General features: G+C 36.7%; 1 protein-coding gene across 1 annotated transcript; it reads left to right on the top strand.

Moving 5' to 3' along the window:
• Positions 1 to 8,980: 8,980 nt before the first annotated feature.
• Positions 8,981 to 15,698, top strand: LOC129244034 (nucleoporin Nup188). Its single transcript, XM_054881618.1, has 11 exons — positions 8,981 to 9,125; positions 9,179 to 9,398; positions 9,480 to 10,319; positions 10,394 to 10,565; positions 10,642 to 10,751; positions 10,818 to 11,516; positions 11,573 to 11,841; positions 11,907 to 13,974; positions 14,064 to 14,218; positions 14,286 to 14,499; positions 14,563 to 15,698. Exons 1-11 carry the CDS (start codon positions 9,103 to 9,105, stop codon positions 15,511 to 15,513), a joined length of 5,721 nt encoding a protein of 1,906 aa, XP_054737593.1. The 5' UTR covers positions 8,981 to 9,102; the 3' UTR covers positions 15,514 to 15,698.
• Positions 15,699 to 18,355: the final 2,657 nt, after the last annotated feature.

The raw sequence follows: 18,355 nt of genomic DNA, 5'->3' as shown, positions 1-18,355 counted from the left end.
AGGTTACATCGTTTTTTAAGGATAAACCCTTACCAATTAAAGCTCTCCTCCTAATCGACTACGCTCCATCTCACCCAAATGAAGCTGAACTGACAACGGAGAATAGGCAAATGTCGGCAATGCTTAAATGCTTATGCCACCAAACATTACTCCCCTCATTCAACCGATGGTAAGAATGCAACACAAATCACTAAGTTGCATTACAGAAAGAGCCTTCTAGCTTCAATAGCAGCAACAAAGTCTGATTTGCTCGAGTCGTTGAAAAAAATTAACTTAAAAACAGCTGCATATAAATCTTTTGGATGCGGCTTGGTTTCGTGTTGGTGAAGCAACATTAGCTAAGTGCTGGAACAGTATTTTAAATTTTGCGGTAAACAATGATGATCCCGAAGATAATATTCCGTTGGCGGTTTTAAAAGAAAAATGGGAAGCTGAACTTCGCACCTTGATGAGCTACACCGTCGATCTCCTTAGTAGTTTAAATCCTGAAAACAAAAATAAAATGTGAATTTAAATGTAAAAAAATATATTTACTTAGTGTTTTAGGGCAATCCAAAACGTGAACACTTTTGTTAACGCGAACTATTTGGGTTTGAATTAGTTCACGTTATCGAGCGTGCGCTGTATCATATTAAGTTCTCAAACTCTTAAAAAACCATGGATTGCACGGTGCAAAATATGACCGCTTTCCCATTTATCATCTTCATCGGCATGTTCAGTCGAAATATGCATATTTTGCTTATAGGAAAAAAATAACATTTTGCTTGATGGGGGGCAGATCCTCCAGCAATTTGAAATTTTCCATTTTTTTTTTTTGCAGGGATGTTCTTTAATATATTAGCCTTTACATGTACCTCAATTTTTTATTAATTATCACTAAAAATATAGTTTTTATCTATACTAATATTATAAAGAGGAAAACTTTGTTTGTTTGTAATGAATAGGCTCAAAAACTACTCGACCGATTTTAAAAATTCTTTCACCATTCGAAAGCTACATCATCCACGAGTAACATGGATTATATTTTATTTTGGAAATAGGGCTCGAGATATATGTCAAAACGTGGACCCCGGTAACCTTCGGATGTGTATGTACAATATGGGTATCAAATGAAAGCTGTTGGTGAATGCTTTAGTCCAGAGTATTTTTCATGCCGCTCCGTGACTAGGGTCTCGCGATAGAGACCAAAACGTGGACCCTAGAATGTGTTTGTACAACATGGATATCAAATTGAAGGTGTTGGTGAATGCTTTAGTACAGAGTATTTTTCATGCCGCTCCGTGACTGGGGTCTCGAGATATAGGTCAAAACGTGGACCCGGGTAACCTTTGGTTGTGTATGTACAATATGGGTATCAAATGAAAGCTGTTGATAAGTGCTTTAATACGGGGCAATTTTAATACTTATCGATGACTAGGGTCTCGAAATATATGCCAAAACGTGGACCCGTCGTGTCTTTGCACCGAATTAAACCAAACTTATCCACATTGTTAAGTAAGTATTGAAAATGGGTTTCGTAAAGTTTGGTTGTAATTCGGAGCAGTGGCAACGGGTACAGCGTTCTTTTGAACCAGCCATAATGTCGCTTACTTTTTTAACGCTTGGGACGGAACTGAACTGTCAAATTGACAGTGTGAGTTACAATGTGTCAATATTTCTTTCTGATTTGGATGCCATAAGGAGAAGACGTAAGTGCAACATGTAAAAATTGTTTGTGAATTTTTTTGGAGTGGATTTTGGAACAGTGAATAATTTCTTACGAAATTTGAGAGTTTAATGTGAAATCCGAATGAAATTATGTGTTCGTGGAAAAAAAAATTTTTTTCGTTTTTTTTTTTGAAAAATATAAATATAAATGGATTTAAAATGCTCCAATGCTTAATAAAACATATAAATTGAAACGAAAAATTCATGGATGATCAGGAAAAAAGACGATTGTTTATTCATATGCGTTGATTTGAAATTTAAAAACAATCTTCTTTTTTCCTGATTTTCAATTTATATTTTATATTTACTCAAAAACAAATAGAAAAACAAAAAATATTGTTTATGCCAAAGCGCTTGAATAAAGAATAAAGAAATAAATAATATGAAAATCATATATTTTCTGTTCTAAACCATATCTATTCTATTTTAGTGTGCCCAGCGAAGGGGGCCGGGTTTGCTAGTTTGCTTATAAAAAAAAACAATGTCATTTTTTTCTTTTTCACTTCAAATTTTCATTTTTCTTTTTTTTCGTTAAAAATAGGTAAGTGCAAAGCGGAACCAGGTATTTTAATGAAAAATTTTTGTCTGGTTGATTTCAGTTGATTACAAGAGGATGCACATTCCACGGCGCAAATTAAAGGAGCCACGCTTGAGCAGCTGTAGTGCCGCCATTTTTTTTCTTTGTAATTTATTTTCAGGTAGTAAATACTCTCAGTTTTTCGCAAAATTTTTTATTGAAAAATTGGTTGTCTGGAGACGCTGCCCCTCTTAATTTAATTGCCAACTGGTTAATGGATATTGTCGTAGAAAAATAATGATATTCTATTGAAACTGAAAAAGTAGCGTACAAAAATCATTGCTTAATGTAGAATTTGAGTTAAGAATTTTCTGTACAGCAATACCATTGTAATTGGAAAGTAATACCACTAAGAATCTGCGATTTTTAAAATCGTTTTACTTGCATAAGTACTATTCAATTCAATAAAGTTTAAATTGTTTAAGTATTTTAATAATTTCTCGGCATAACCTCTTTAACTTCAACTACTTCCTGAATTACCATAGACTAAGCTGAAATAAGAAATAGTTGCAGTTATTACTTTAAAATTTTACTTAAAATAGGTTAGTTGAATATAGCTAAACATATATGTATACATATTTGCCGACTTATTTTTTTGGGTAGGATTTGGTATAATGTGACGTGGGCAATTTTACGGAGTGGTTTAAGAACAACCTTTATAACTCTCAGTTATTCTTGAAATAGTTTTGAAATTATTTGCTTTCAAAGTGTCCTCGGGAACTTCACTAAAGTTTGGCACAATCCAAAAAATATATACTTGCACGCGTGTTTGTACTTATTTTTATACTGGTATTCGAAATATTTATTTATTATTATTATTTCACTGAAAATTAAATATAAACGCAACTACCAATATCATCACTTTCCAAATTTAAGGGGGGAGGGTAAGGGATAAACGCTAAAAGTTATTGCATATTATAAAGTAACATTTCGAGAATATTTGATAAAATTTTCAGGTAAAAAGATTGCAAAATGAGCGAATGAGAGCACATTTACGTAGACGTCTTTTCAAAAATACATTTTGCAGTAGTCAGCATATCTCAGCATAGAATCATCTGAAATCAAAAAAATCGAATAATTTAGTTAAAGTATGAGTTAAACTCCCCCCAACGTTTATTTTGACGATTTATTTTCATTTTCAGCCATTTGGTAGTCGTTTGAAGTAAAAAGTGATTTTTGACGAAAAAATGCCGCCATTTTGTAGGTGTAAAACCACCTTAATATAAAAAAAAAATGGCGAAAAAAAAACGTTGGGGGGAGGTTTTTTATATGAAAAATATGTGTGCAAAATTTCAAAAGGATCGGTTGAGTAGTTTTCAAATGCCAATGACTACGCCCTTTAAAAAAAAGGTTCGAGAAAACCGCGTTTAAAGTTTGTAACGGACCACGCGCGCAACTGCTGCGTCTCGGCAGATGTTTGAGGCGGCTCGGCTTTATGCTCTATAACTTAAAAAGTTTTGGTCGGATTGACTTAAAATTTTAACACGGTATTTTTGAAATGTTTTACTATTATACAATAACATCCAAAAAAAAAATCGATTTTTATCCCTTACCCCCCTCCCCCTTAAACGAGAATAACAATTCACTGGAATTGACAACAGTATAACCAGAGAATGTTAATGCAATGAGAAGGTGCAAATGTTACTGTAAGCTTTTTTTAGTACAATTGAGATCTGAAAGATTTGTAATAAGGTCATTTAGCACACCGAGTTTATAGACACCTCACTGACTTTTGCCCACACAAAAATTAGAAACACCACACATCTTTCACCTCAACACACAACACATTTCTCACCTCGACATTAAACCAATTAAATTTGTACTATTTTCGTATTTTTGAAATAATAAGCGAATACGTAAAATTTATTACATAATTTTTTTTTTTCAATTACATTAAAAAAAAAAACGATTTTAAAAAATAAAATTTATAAAAAAAAGTTTGCACCGGGAATTGAACTCGAGTATAACATGTGGCGAGGAAAAATAGGCGGTGCGTTTATTTCTTCGACTGCTTATAAAATTACATTAAAAAAAAAAAACGATTTTAAAAAATAAAATTTATAAAAAAAAGTTTGCACCGGGAATTGAACTCGAGTCTAACATGTGGCGAGGAAAAATAGGCGGTGCGTTTATTTCTTCGACTGCTTATTTTTTGACCATTTTGTTACTTTTGAAATGATAAGCGGATACATAAAATTTATTAAAAATTTTTTTACGATTACATTAAAAAAAAAATTTAAAAACGAAAAAAAAAATTTGCACCGAGAATTGATGCCGAGTCACGTGGGGAAGATAAATACATTAAACTAATTAAATTTTTACTATTTTCGTATTTTTTGAAATAATAAGCGAATACGTAAAATTTATTACATAATTTTTTTTTTTTTCAATTACATTAAAAAAAACGATTTTAAAAAATAAAATTTATAAAAAAAAGTTTGCACCGGGAATTGAAATCGAGCCTAACATGTGGCGAGGAAAAATAGGCGGTGCATTTATTTCTTCGACCGCTTATTTTTTTACCATTTTGTTACTTTTGAAATGATAAGCGGATACATAAAATTTATTAAAAATTTTTTACGATTACATTAAAAAAAACACATTTAAAAAAAAAAAAAAATTGGCGCCGAAAATTGATGCCGAGTCACATGGGGAGGATAAATACGCAGTGCGTTTATTTCTGCGCCTGCGTTGTGAACCAAGGTTTTGTGCATGCGCGCGACGCGAATTAATTTTAATAAAGTTCTGAAAGTAATTCATGAAGTTTTTCATTACATACATTCATAAATGAACGTATACTCTATATGTACATAAATGATGGTATATGACAATATACATACATACATAATTTGTATGTACATGTCAATAGGAGGTATTTGCATTAAGAAAAAAAAAACGGTTTAAGATAAATCAACACTTATTTTATATTGTATGCCAATTTATAGTTTATGTATTCGACAGCATTTACATACATATGTAGGTATGTACATTTGTATATTATATGAAAAACAATAATGCACAAGCGCAAGAACATCATCTTCCTTTCATACATATGTACATATGCATGTATGCCCAAATAACCTTGACTTATGTATGTACACAAGTCACAGCACATCACATTCTTACAAGACAAATACACATACGCACTAGCGAGTTTCTTCCTAACAAGTGCAAAAACAATTCTGCTCTATGTATGTATTATGTCCTAGCATATATACATACATATATACCTACTTGCCTTCTAAACTTCCTACAAAATAATTGTATTCATATGTTACTACATCCATGCACGTTCATACATTCATGCATATGTATATGCGCGAGCACAGCTCTCCCTTCTTGCTTCCGTGTACTTTTGTCTTTCACCAGTCGATATTCCTAATATTGTACTTACAAAAACACGATATGTACTTTGATAGACGCAAAAGCAACAGCAAGCGCAACGCCATGGCCGCTTTGCCACCGCACATTCTAAAATGTTCTAGAACACAACAAAAACACATACCTCACATGCGCATGTCGCCCAAAGCTAAAATCTAAGCCTGGCGACTACAAAAATAAAATACATTCGTAGACGCAATCGCAGCGGCCATAATTCTATCAGCGACTGCGCTGAACAATTTAGAAGAAAAACAAAAAGTTCATTCATAAGTTAGAGCTCATATTTCAATTTCATTCATAAAACGAGCCGCCCATATGCCAATTTTCGCGACCATTCGAAAATAGTCAATATTGGAATATTTCGCGTGGAATTATTTGCCAATATTTGATAAATCTTAAATTTTTGTCATGTCGAGTGGCCGCGGCTCCGTATGTATGTATGCACCCTTATATGTATGTAAATATGTCTTCTAACTGTGCGACAGTCGCGAGTTAATGCGACTTCCAGCGAATCACACATTGCTGTCCGCAAAGCCGCAAGTATGTACCTTATGATCAGAAAGTACCGGGAATGTTTAAATTAAACAAAACAGAGTTAAATTTAAGGCAAATTTATATTATCTTCTTCAAAATATGACCCGTCTGAAGCAACACACATGTGCCAACGTTTAACCCAGTCCTCCAAACACCCCCGGCAGGCCGATTTGTATTCTCTTTGATCAGTGCGATGGCGCGTTATCATCATGCAAAATCTGAGAATTGTTTGCTCACATTTCCGGCGGTTTGCAACACACAGCATCTCTCTAAGGTTTCAAAACGGATAAATAATATTCTCTATTGACTGTCTGGCCCGATGGAAGGTACTCATGGTGGACTATGCCTTGGCAATCGAAGGAAGCAGTCAACATCACCTTCCCGGTTCTTTTTGCTCATAGGGTATACATATCCCATGTGTCAAGTGTGCGCAGAAGCTTGTGTTCTGGGTTTGTTAGAATGGTGGTGGTTTGTGCATATATTTAAACACATATGTGAGTATGCGCGTTAGGCTTCCTGGATGGATATTAGAATATTTTCTCATCAATATGTGTATGTAAGTAGTTCAGATTTGACTGAAGAAATTAAATATAGGAATGCATATTCATATGATTGATTTTATGGCTGTTTTACATATAAATCAATTCAAATGAATAATGTTATATAGAAAATAAATTTCTAAATAACTGGTATTAGAAAAACCTGAATACACTATTTTAAATCAATTTCAATTAAACCAAATATAAAAAATGAAATAAAAATATCGAATAAAAAACTGTGCACAGGATTTGAACCTGAGTCAAATATGAGACGATGTACTGCATATACGACACGTCTTTCACGATTGCGCTAATCTACAATTATTAATGATCTTTTCTAAATCACTCATTTATTCGATTCGCAGTTTTATATGTACATATTCTGCGTTAGTTGAAAGTTTGTATGCGTAATTATATGAATATGCATCTGTGTATGCGCGTTTGGCTTTCTGGACGGATATTAGAATGATATTTTCTCATCAATATAATTTGGATTTGATGAAATAGATTATAGACATATGTACATATTTTCTGTTTTGATTGATTTATATAAAAATCAGGTCTTATCCAGTATGAACTATTTTATACCGAAAAGAAATTTCCATTTATAAAATACAAAAAACAGTATTTTAAAGAAATTTTAATTAAAATAAACTCAAAAATTTTACCAAACTTTCCTGGTTTGAATTGTAAAAAAAAAAAATGTGCAAGAAAAAAAATATGAAATAATGAATAGGATTTGAACCTGAATTATATACGTGCCAAAAAACAAAACGAATAATTCCGCCGACTTTAGCTTCTGCACCACAAACTAACTACCGCGCGGCCTTCTTAATCGCAATTTTATTCGCTTCGATTTCCTTAGTAGTGTGCCGAAAAATCTTATGAACGTCCTCAATAGTATGGTAAACGCAGAAAATATCTGAATTCTTGGCCTAGCGTGGTAAGTAAATATAGAAACCCTCCACTCGCGTGGTAAATATCTGCAATTCCGACCTCTTCAGGAAAGTTGAATTTGAAATGACCTTATTATGAATCTATAAATTAGAACTCGAAAAAAGCTCATTTAACATTTGTTCCTTCTCATTGCATTAACATTCTCTGGTATAACGTTGTCGGATGCCTGCAATTGCAAATAAAAAATATGAACAAAAATGAAGTTGTTGTTGTTGTTGTTGTTGTAGCAATATAAACATTCTCCATACCTATACGGGGAATGCTACTGAAGTGACAGTCCTTGGCCGAATATAAATCGGGGTCGTTCCGGTTACGTAGAACCGATTGTCGTGGGAACGAACAAAACTTAAATATTTCAGTACGGTGTTGATGATGGGGATGAAGGTTATTGTGCATCTTTCTTACCCACACGCATATGTCGTTTTAGTTTTTGGTTTACTGTTTTAACGTGAAAAGGAGTTCTACATAAAAATATTGTGGATGGCGTAGCCGGAGTTCGACTGTTGGAGGTTATTTTTTTGAAGCGTGGCCAAAAGTCACCCACGCGGAAATAATTTCTATGCAAAAATATTATGGATGGCGTAGACGGAGTTGGACTGATGAGAGTAATTTTTAAATTCTACAACTTTACAAAAACAATTCTAGTCCACACTCCTGTATAATTCTATTTTGTATGTTTATATTTTCGAAAATGTTTCTCAATTCTATACTAAAGCAAAAAATACTGCATATTTACAGATAACTTTCCAGTGAATGGCTCTGCATGCGCACTTTGTTTTTATTCGAGATGTCTGGCAACACCCACTTTTCCCTTAATTACACAACTTTAACATAAATTATTTTTTGAAAACTAAAAGCATCCGGAGGGTACGGTTTTCAATTTTAAGATCGGGATACACCGCTCTATCACCACTTTAAAATCTTTTTTTTTCAAGCTCTGTAATATGTAGAATATTTTCCGATTTTCTTATCTTAGACACTTGTTTTATAATATTAATTGCAGTTTTTTAGTTCTAATTTTAACTCATTAATTGCATAAATTTCTTTTTATAAATCTTTTCTTCGTTTTGGTCTATCAGTCTACAAAGGCTTATTATCGATGAGTCATGATGCGACTTCGATGCTTTATTCAATAATGCCTTAATCAAATTGGTTGTACTTTAAATTTTACATAAGGGTTAACTGTATGCCGTTAGTTTTTCTTTTCACTCTATTACACGAAAAGTCTACTACAATCCGCACACGGCCATCAGCTGTGTTTGACAATTGACAGCTGCATCTAGTTAGAATATTTGGCGGTTGAACAATGTGTAGGACTTCACTTTGTGGTGTTATTTTGTAAATTTTAAGTGAAATTCTTGTTAAATAACATAAAAACATCAGCCAAAGGGGGTTTAAACATTAAAAATGAGTGCGAACGGCAGTGTAATGTAAGTATAACGTTTGTAAGTTGTTAGTGTAGTTAAACATTCCCTCACTGCAGTACCGATTGGAAACGGCTTTGGCAACTCGTGTCCGGCATACACCACGAAACACCGGAGAGCACAGTGCGTGAGGAAATGCTAAATGTATCGAAGGAGTTGCAAGATGGTGTATTACACTTTCGCAAACGCGCCACATCGAATATAAAATTAGAAGATTTGCTGAAGGAAAAAAAGCAGGAGAAATTATTGCCATTCACGCAGAATTTGCAAGAGTTGTTGGTAGGCAATGAAGAAAACATACAAATCAAAAATAACAATTTTTTTTAAATTCTTATTAATTACATACTCTTTCTGTGGCAGGACTTGGAGTCTCAACAATGCTGGGAAATACTTTGCTACTACCTGACCAATGAATATCGCGGCTCAGCTAGCTCGCTCACTAGCCACATATCATCGGAGAGCAATATGAGCAAATTGCTGGATGACATATGGGGCTATTATACACTCGAACGCATGATTGTGCTGAAAATCGTAAAAAATTTGCTACTTTTCTACAAAGTTCCTAACCATCCCTACCATGCGCAGTACAAAGAGATTTTAAATAAAATTACACTGCCGAAACTGCGCGATTCCTACCTCAATCAATTGGAGCAACTTATTAACGAGTATCCGCCTATCCAATTAGCAAATGGTGAATTTTTCGATTATCATACACGACTGATTGTATGGTCAGAAGGAAACGCACGCGAAATCAACGAAGTGATACACATTTTGATGCTCATTTGTGAGCATTTGCCATTTGAATTAAAACATATAGAAAAAGTATTTAACTGCTTTAGACAACATACATTTGGGCGTCAGCAAAGTTATTTGGATGTTGGAAAACCACTGCATAACGAATTGATAACACGCTTAGCGTACTCGGAGACTATTTTGCTGTTGAAATGCATTGATTTAGACAATACCGCCACGACATTGGCACTTAATATAATCGATTCGTTGGATAAGGAAATAATGCGAATGTATCATAGTCCAGAAAATGGGCCGCTTTTGTTGGCTTGGATGTTGCTCAAAATACGTTTCACAAAAGCGATCGAAGATGCAGACACTTTTTTGCCATGCCAGTTAATGGGGAAGAGGGCTATTGATCTCAGGTGTTTTGAGTATTTGCATAATTTGCTCACCTGTACAATGTTTAAGGTACCACTTTCTTATCTGGAATGATTGGTATTATAGTAATAATAATTTTCATATATTTTTTGTTAATTTTATAGGATGACAGCTTGGTGTCGCGCATCGCACGTAAAACTGTGTACAACATGCTTACGTACATGTGCGATTTCTTCGATAGCGATGGCTCTTGTGCACGTCATCCATATATATATGAACTGTTGTGCGAGCTACTGTCTTGGCCGACATTAGCGAAGGATTTTTGTGCGGAGCAAGGTAAGTTGCAGCACAAATAAATCTAAAAAATATTATTTTTAAAAAATACCTATTCTTATGCTTTCTTTTTTTTCAGAAAAAGGCATACGTTCACTGTATAATACGCTCTTGGAAACATTTCCTTTCGATTTCGTACACCTTTCAATGCTGGCGAATGCGCTAACCAAAGCGGGTGCATACACATTTGTAGGCAGTTTTAAGCAAAACCAGTTAAAAGTTAAAAAAACTAACCTTTTGTGTTTTACTTTTTAGGTCAAATCTCAGCTAGAATCATTGCCTATATTCACCGATTTATATGATGATTGTAAATACGCCTTGCGTGCCATCAACGAAGAAGACTACATACTCACCAGCGCCATGAAGCCATTCCCCCACTTGGATTTTACCATTCCCGCCAACACAACAGCAGTGATAATGTCGCGTCCCATGGGATATTGTGTACATTTTCGTATTGCGCTTGACTACTTTGTTGTGTTGCACCACGAAATAAACTGCTTGCTCGCCGAGACTATACAAAATCAAGGCGATTGGCAGCTGAATGAACGCGTACGACGTATCAATGCGGGTCTTCAGTACTTGCAAAGTGTACTTCAACGCACAAAGTCACTCAGCGCTATAAGTGCTGAAATGGTGCATCCTACGGAGATGTGCATTGACTTATTAAACAAATTTAAGGCAGTGCCTCAGCCGCCTGTTGAGATGTTGGCGAATTGCTTGAATGTTTGCACGATGCTTTTACCATTAGTGGATGCTGAAATTTTCGCTCGAGTCATTCATCTTCATATTCTGCCAATGATCACTAATGAGACACTGGATAATTACAAAGATTATGCCGTTGGCATTTGTTTTGATTCCCGTGTGGTTGGCACTTATTTGGTTGATGTGGAGAAAAAGTTGGAGCGCTATGATTTTTTGATAGCCTATTTGGGTTTTTTGCGCGCATACACAAAGGTGAATAAAAAACAATACGCATGTTTGATTTTTTTTTTAATTTTCTTCGTCAATAGTTACAGCGCAATAAATTCTTCAAAATTGAGATACCAGGTCTAATCTTTTTGCTGCGTGAAGTGTTCCCTCATATGCATGCCTGGGGCTTTCAGAGCCAATCGGAGCGCCACAAAATTTACACCGAAATTATGGGATTCGTTTGCGATATTTTAGATACCGTAACAAGTCTGGGTGACAAAGACGAAAAGATTAATTCCGAGAAACAATTCCTGCGCGACATATGCATACATAGTTTATCCAACATGGAAAATGGTGTGGTTCTATTGAGGTGCGTTTCTTTCTTTTTTTTATTCACTCACTCAAAATCAAAATTAATACGCCAACACTCACTAGGTTTGTAGCTCTGGGCAATGCTTATTTGCAGCATGTCATGGAGATGGAGTTGAATTGGATGATCCAACAGTCGCATGGCATCGTGTTGCTGGTGCGCTTAGCTATGCGAATACTCATGCAGCTGCTGCGTCTCAAAACCACCTCACAGGATTCAACTGAGCTGTCGCCGCTCGAAGCGCTCATCTACACGCAACCAAAGCAACGCGATACTCTCCGCATTATTCCAGTTGTCACCAGTTATATGAGCAATATTTTCGATCGCTGGCTGCCCATTCTGTCGTGCCGGCTTTTACGTCGTATTGCGCTTGAATTTAATATGTCACTGCTGGCGTGTTTGGACATGGAACCCGATCAGATACGTCTAACTTTTCTGCAACGTTTACCGGATGAATTAGAAAGCGATTCGCTAAAGGTGGCTATACTTGAATTGGTGGAGGCGTGCATTGAAAAGCAACCTGGAGTCACTGAAGCATTTTTCAAAGTTAATGCCACACAAGAGAAACGCTTTTTGGGCAAGGAGGCTGGTGTGCAAATCGCAGATAGCATATTGACTTTCCTTGAAGATTATCTAGAAGCTGTGGCGAAGGAACCGAAAACTGTGGAGCACACGCTGCCGAGCAAAATTATGAATATTTTCCATTCGCTATGGAAGAATGGCATGCAAAGCTTGGTGGAGGATCTCACAAAACGCCCGAAGTTTTGGTCACAACTTTGCAATCCGCTCTTCAGTACGCTGGGCACAAATGTGCGTGTCTACACCCAACTATTGAATATACTTTCCATAGAAATATTTTCAACAGCGCCGAATGGCAATAGTGAGTTGAAGGAAGTTGTTTTACGCTTTTTCGAAACGGCAAACTTTAATAAATGGCTCAATTACGTCTTTGATATGCCAAAAATACCAGCAGCTGAGCCCTACTGTGCTGTTGAAGTGTTCAACGAAGACGTGCCCGAATGGCTTTGCCGCCTGGCAGCATTCAAAAGCTTTCTTATTATACTGTTGAAGAAGCAGCCATCCTTTATCGAAGTGCCGCCTAAGCAATTGAAAAAGTTGGCTGAGCAAACGCTGCTGACGCTGGTAGATCGCGCCGAATTTATCGAAGATCTGCGTCCATTCATCGTGCTCAGTGAATTGTATCTCTTTGTGTTGCTCAGTTTCAAGCTATCGTACACAGATACGCCTGAAGAAGATGTTGAAATGCTGAAACAGGTCATCAAGCTGCTGTGCCGCTTATCCTCTTGCTACGAGGATTTGCATGTGCGCGCCAAGGAAGCTTGCCTCGCATTCACTATTAAGTGCGCCGATTTACTGGCACCTGAATTATTAAATGATTCGGATGCGGCGCTCAATTTTCTCTACTCGGTGGTAAGCATCATTTGCACTGAATTGCAAAATTTAGAGAATAGCGCACGCGATGAGAAACAGGCGAAGTTGGCACTGGAAAATCTACAACAGACATCGTCAAACTCGCTGGTGCTGAGTTTCAACCTACTAAAGACTGTTGCAGGCATATTTCATGAGTCCGGCCCCGGTAACTGGGATACGCCTTTCATCGTGAACAAAGTATTTCAACGCTTGTTGAGCTGTGCCAGTTCCATACTGCACCTATACAGAAAACAAAATCTCACAGTCGAGCTGTTGGATGTGTTGATAGTCTTTGCGAAGGGCAATTGCTCGGCGGAGTTTTTGCACTGCGATGTGGGTGATTATCTGTGGCTGAAATTGCTGCCGCCAAAAGATCTGTTGCAGACCAATTTCGCTGTAATTGGGCAAACGAAAACGGATGACAATAGCTGGACTGTGCAGAAGTGGTGGCCCGTCTATACGCGCGGCATCACCTTGGTCACAATTCTATTTGAAAAACACAAACATTACTTTGTGAAACAGGCATTGCAATTCGTGGGCATTCATGAGGAATATTTGGTGGATTCCTTACTGCTGGCCAAACAAACATTGGAACCGCTGGCTATGGAGCTAATTAAGAGCGCCATTACGTTGGTTTCGAATTTGGTCGAATTCGAGACGATGTGGCGTTTGGAACACTCGCAATCGTTGTTTAATTTGTTGGTGAGTGGATTTTTTTAATAATTCTTACTTTTAAAATTTCTTAATCATTTTAATTACAATTATTTTTTTCCTTTTATCCCTATTCGCAGCGCTCCGTTCAAGTCCTCATGGGACACTGCATTTCAATGTTCCACCAACCGAAAAATCTAAAGTGTCTGATAGCAGGCCGTAACTTGCAGCTGGATATATTATCGGACATAGAGCAACCGGGATTTACTGATGAAGTAATCAGCGCCTTTAACAAGTAAGTGAAGTGCTTCGCTTTGCAGTCCACTAAATTAGCTAATGTCTAAAAATCGAACTGTCCTTAGTCTCACTGAAATTATCATTTTGAGTGTGCAATGCCTGCAGCGCTTCAGCCCCAAGCTGTTGGATTTAATATGTGCGCCCGAGCTTTTGGTTAGCAAATATGAACCGATTTTCGAGATACATTTTGGCGCACCCAAATTAAATGAGACCGTCATAACGTTAGCATTCGGTACGGTGCTGAGCATTGTTGGTGTGTTTACAAAAGTGTTGAATTTGGTATGTAAATGAAATGTAAATGTAAACGGCCACCAACTGACAACCCACTTTCTCCACTTTCAGCAAGGCTATTGCTTTCACGAGGTGCCACTTAATGTGATACCCTCCACTGTCAATGATGCCGTAAATATATCACAAGGCGGCGCAGCTGCACTCGCCAGAACACAACGCCAATTTTCTAAATCCGTTTCCATTACATCGGTATCATCAGCCAATTGTCCACCCAATGAGCTGCTATCCAATCTGGATGGTGAACTCTGTTTACTTGCACTCGAGCATGTGCTCATGCTAGCCGCCTCTCAGAGCATGTTAGCTTTGAAAAATCCCTACCTGCCTGCGCGTGAAAAGCAAATAGTGCGACGTGAAATCAGCACCGAGCTACTGACCTTTCATGAATTTGTGCGCAAAAAGGTGCTAATCGAACATCGCGAACACCGTGAAATGTGGTATCGCCGCAAGCATGGCTTGGTGTATATGAAACTGGGCGAGAGTGAGTCATCAAACGCAGTTACGAGCGCATCAACAAGTAGCAAAACAAGTGGCACCAATACCACCGCACGTAGTTCAACAGCCGCACAGCCCACTGCCCGACATCATCCCAACGATCTGCGCATGAATGTAGTGCGTCGTCTTTATCTACAACAAGAGCAAAATCGGCAACAACAACGCACACCTTCAACTGCCACAGACAATACATTCGAAATGTCGCATGTGATCAGCCCAATTGGCGGTAACGGTCATACTCAGGCAGCGGTGTCTTCCACACCACAATTGTCGCGTCCGCCGCTGAGGCGTCAGGGGGATCCTCCGCACACCGGCAGTGAAGTGAAGCGGAACTATGGCACGGTATGTGCCAGCAATCCGGAAGATGAGGAGGTGGAAGTACTGGAGGAAATACAATATTTCCCACCTGAAGAGCCAAGCTACACGCCGCTCTCCTACGTGCAACTGGTGGAAGAGGATTACTTGCATTTCATGTCCAATCTATTTACCGTCATATGCCAAAGTGATTGAAAGGCTGAAAGCTGAGGTGTAGAATAGTGTATTACATCGTTTTTAGAAGCCTTTTGTAACGACCGGACATTATTTATAAGTACGAAATTAAGTATATGCAGGTTTGGAATTCAAAAGTTACAACAGCAACTCAGTTATAGTTTTAGAAGTTTTGAGAATACACTTTTCTATAAACAAAAGAAAAACGTAGTATTTAAATTGAATGAGGAAACCGTTTTTCAGTGCGATAAGAACGCTGTGTGGTGGGTAGATCGATCTTAAATTTAGATTTTATTAAAGGTTTAAGTAAATATTTAAGTACTTTAGAGTTATGCTGAGCGCACAGAAAGATACATCTTTTTCCGTACAAGACAGGACACAAGGTGCAAATAAGTCTTACTTCGCACATACAAAGTTGATGAAGTCGAGATTACTTTCCAGGAACCAGAAACTACGAATTTACAAAACTGTTATAAGACCTACACTCACATACGGGTGCGAAGTCTGGGCTCTGAAATCCAGTGAAATCGATCAGTTAAAATGTTTTTAAAGAAAGATTCTGAGAAAAATATATGGTACGCCTTGTAGACGGTATTTACGAATTCGGTACAACGCCGAATAAGACACATTTATCAGCGGTGCAATTGTAATCAGGTACGTCAAAGCGCAAAGGATTCGATAGTACGGTCACAGTTTACGAATGAACAACTATAGAACTCTAAAAAAAGATTTTCGAAAGAAATTCACAAGGCGACGAGAAAACGATGGAGAGGTGACATCAAAGGCGACTTTGGAGCTCCGAGATATCTGATACCAAACGAAAACTGAGTAACGTGGAAGTGAATTGTAACGAGAGCAATGGTTCACCCCGACCTGTAAAGTTATGATGATGATGATGATGATTAAAAGTGTAGTTATTGGTATTCGTCGACGGCCGAATGGTTGGTGCGTGACTATCATTCGGGAGTGCAAGAAAGAGCAAAATTATAGAAAAAGTTTTTTCTAGTAGCAGGCAATGGCAAACCCCGAGTGTATTTCTGCCATGAAAAAAAGCTCCTCATAAAAGATTATTTTCCGTTCGGAATCGGCTTAAAACTGTAGGTTCCTTTATTTGGGAACAATATCAAGACGCACGCCACATATAGGAGGAGCTCGGCCAAACACCTGTACGCGTCCATTATTATTTTTTCTTATATTTTTTTGTATTGATTTTCACTAAATATTTATGATTTCTTGTTTTGTTGTGCTCAAAAATTGTTTCATAATTTTAAATCGATTTGTTTGATAAACGCATTTTAAAAGTTTCGCCTTGCAGGGTTAAACAATAACAGATCAACGTCAGAGTTCGTCATTTCGCGCGCCGTGCAACTCTCATCTCATTATGTATGTATGTGTATGCGTGCATACGATTGTATTCATATAGATTTATTACCTAACTATCAACATTAACGTAAGGTAAGATAAATGCGGCATGATGCATGTGATGAAGAAAATATGTATGTATGTATATACATAGAAACTTATACAAAAATACTTTTATTTCGGCGATGTGCACATCTGTATATATTTACGAATGCATCTTCATGTACGCGAAAGTAAGTAAATCATGTGGCAGCTGCCCGAATTCGTGCGAGTACGTTAACAAGCTGATCCGACATATGCGTTCATATGTTCACGCATACATATGTATATATAAACACTCATATATGGGCAAATATACAATGTATGTATGTATGTATATAGGTATATCACCACTTCACCGTTGATTTGTTGACGCGCATAAACGAGCCCCCAAAAATGCCGAATGGGCGTTGAGTGTTCGTGGCTGCGGTTCTATAGTCGTTACTGCTGTGGTCAGGCTGTTGCCGTTTGGAGGAAGTTAGAAATCACGAGTTCATACATAGTACTTAGTGTTCGTGACTATGACTATGACTGGCTATGCAAAGAGTGTATCTATGTATACATAAAAACGTGTACGCCTCGATGCAAATGTTGAATGCGGAGAGCAAACAATAGATTTCTGCTGAGCACAGAAAAGAGTATCTACTTGTACGTGAATGCCGAGTCTTCTGAAAGCACAAAAATATGCTCACGAGGTGTTGTTGGTGAGCTGGTGAGATTATTGTGAGGCAGAAAAAAGCAAAAGCGAATTTCTTAAATTTTTGCGTACCTTCATACTTATGTTTGTGTATATGTAGTATATGTATGTATGTGCTTATGTATATATCTATTTTTTTTAGAGAAAAAAGAGTTGTTCGAGTTGACCTTAAAATGATTGTGAAATTACTAGTTGAAAGCATGCGGTTGAACTAATTCGAATTGCTACAGCGACATGAAGTTATAGAAAAATTTTAAAATGCCGATCTATAACGGAAATATCATTTATTTTTAAAGTAATTACATTTCAATTATTAGTAATAAAAATGTATGTACGTAATACATATGTATGTGTATGACTGAATTAATTCGCATTTTATTTCGAATTTTTTGCTTTGTTCCACTATTTACATTTGATAGTTCACGAACAGGTGTCGAATTTTCGTTAGAAAAACCTTAAGCAAGCTTTAAAGTAAATAAAAAATTTCTTATGAACATACATGTGTACATATGTATCAATTATAATTTACAAAAACAGAATTAAGTAAACTTTCATAGAACTGGCTGGTCTTGAGAAGGCGTGCAATGAGGGAAAATGCTAATTTTGGTGTGAAAATTGATATAATTTAATAAATAGAAATATGAATTTATAAGAAATGGGAAATAAATGAGAATAATAAAGTGAACAATTCTTGACGATACCTTTTTTAATGTCATCTTTGACATTTGCCAAGCGCACAGAAGTAAAATTTTACACGATAGAACA

This window comes from Anastrepha obliqua, chromosome 4 (assembly GCF_027943255.1).
Source record: "Anastrepha obliqua isolate idAnaObli1 chromosome 4, idAnaObli1_1.0, whole genome shotgun sequence".
Taxonomy (NCBI): domain Eukaryota; kingdom Metazoa; phylum Arthropoda; class Insecta; order Diptera; family Tephritidae; genus Anastrepha; species Anastrepha obliqua.
This window is presented reverse-complemented; position numbering and strand designations above follow the sequence as displayed.

Excerpts from the sequence above, each read along its gene's own strand:
- LOC129244034 (XM_054881618.1), top strand. The coding sequence starts at position 9,103 with ATGAGTGCGAACGGCAGTGTAAT. Across the intron at positions 11,842-11,906 it reads AATGGTGTGGTTCTATTGAG|GTTTGTAGCTCTGGGCAATG; the intron begins GTGCGTTTCTTT and ends AACACTCACTAG. Across the intron at positions 14,219-14,285 it reads GTAATCAGCGCCTTTAACAA|TCTCACTGAAATTATCATTT; the intron begins GTAAGTGAAGTG and ends AACTGTCCTTAG.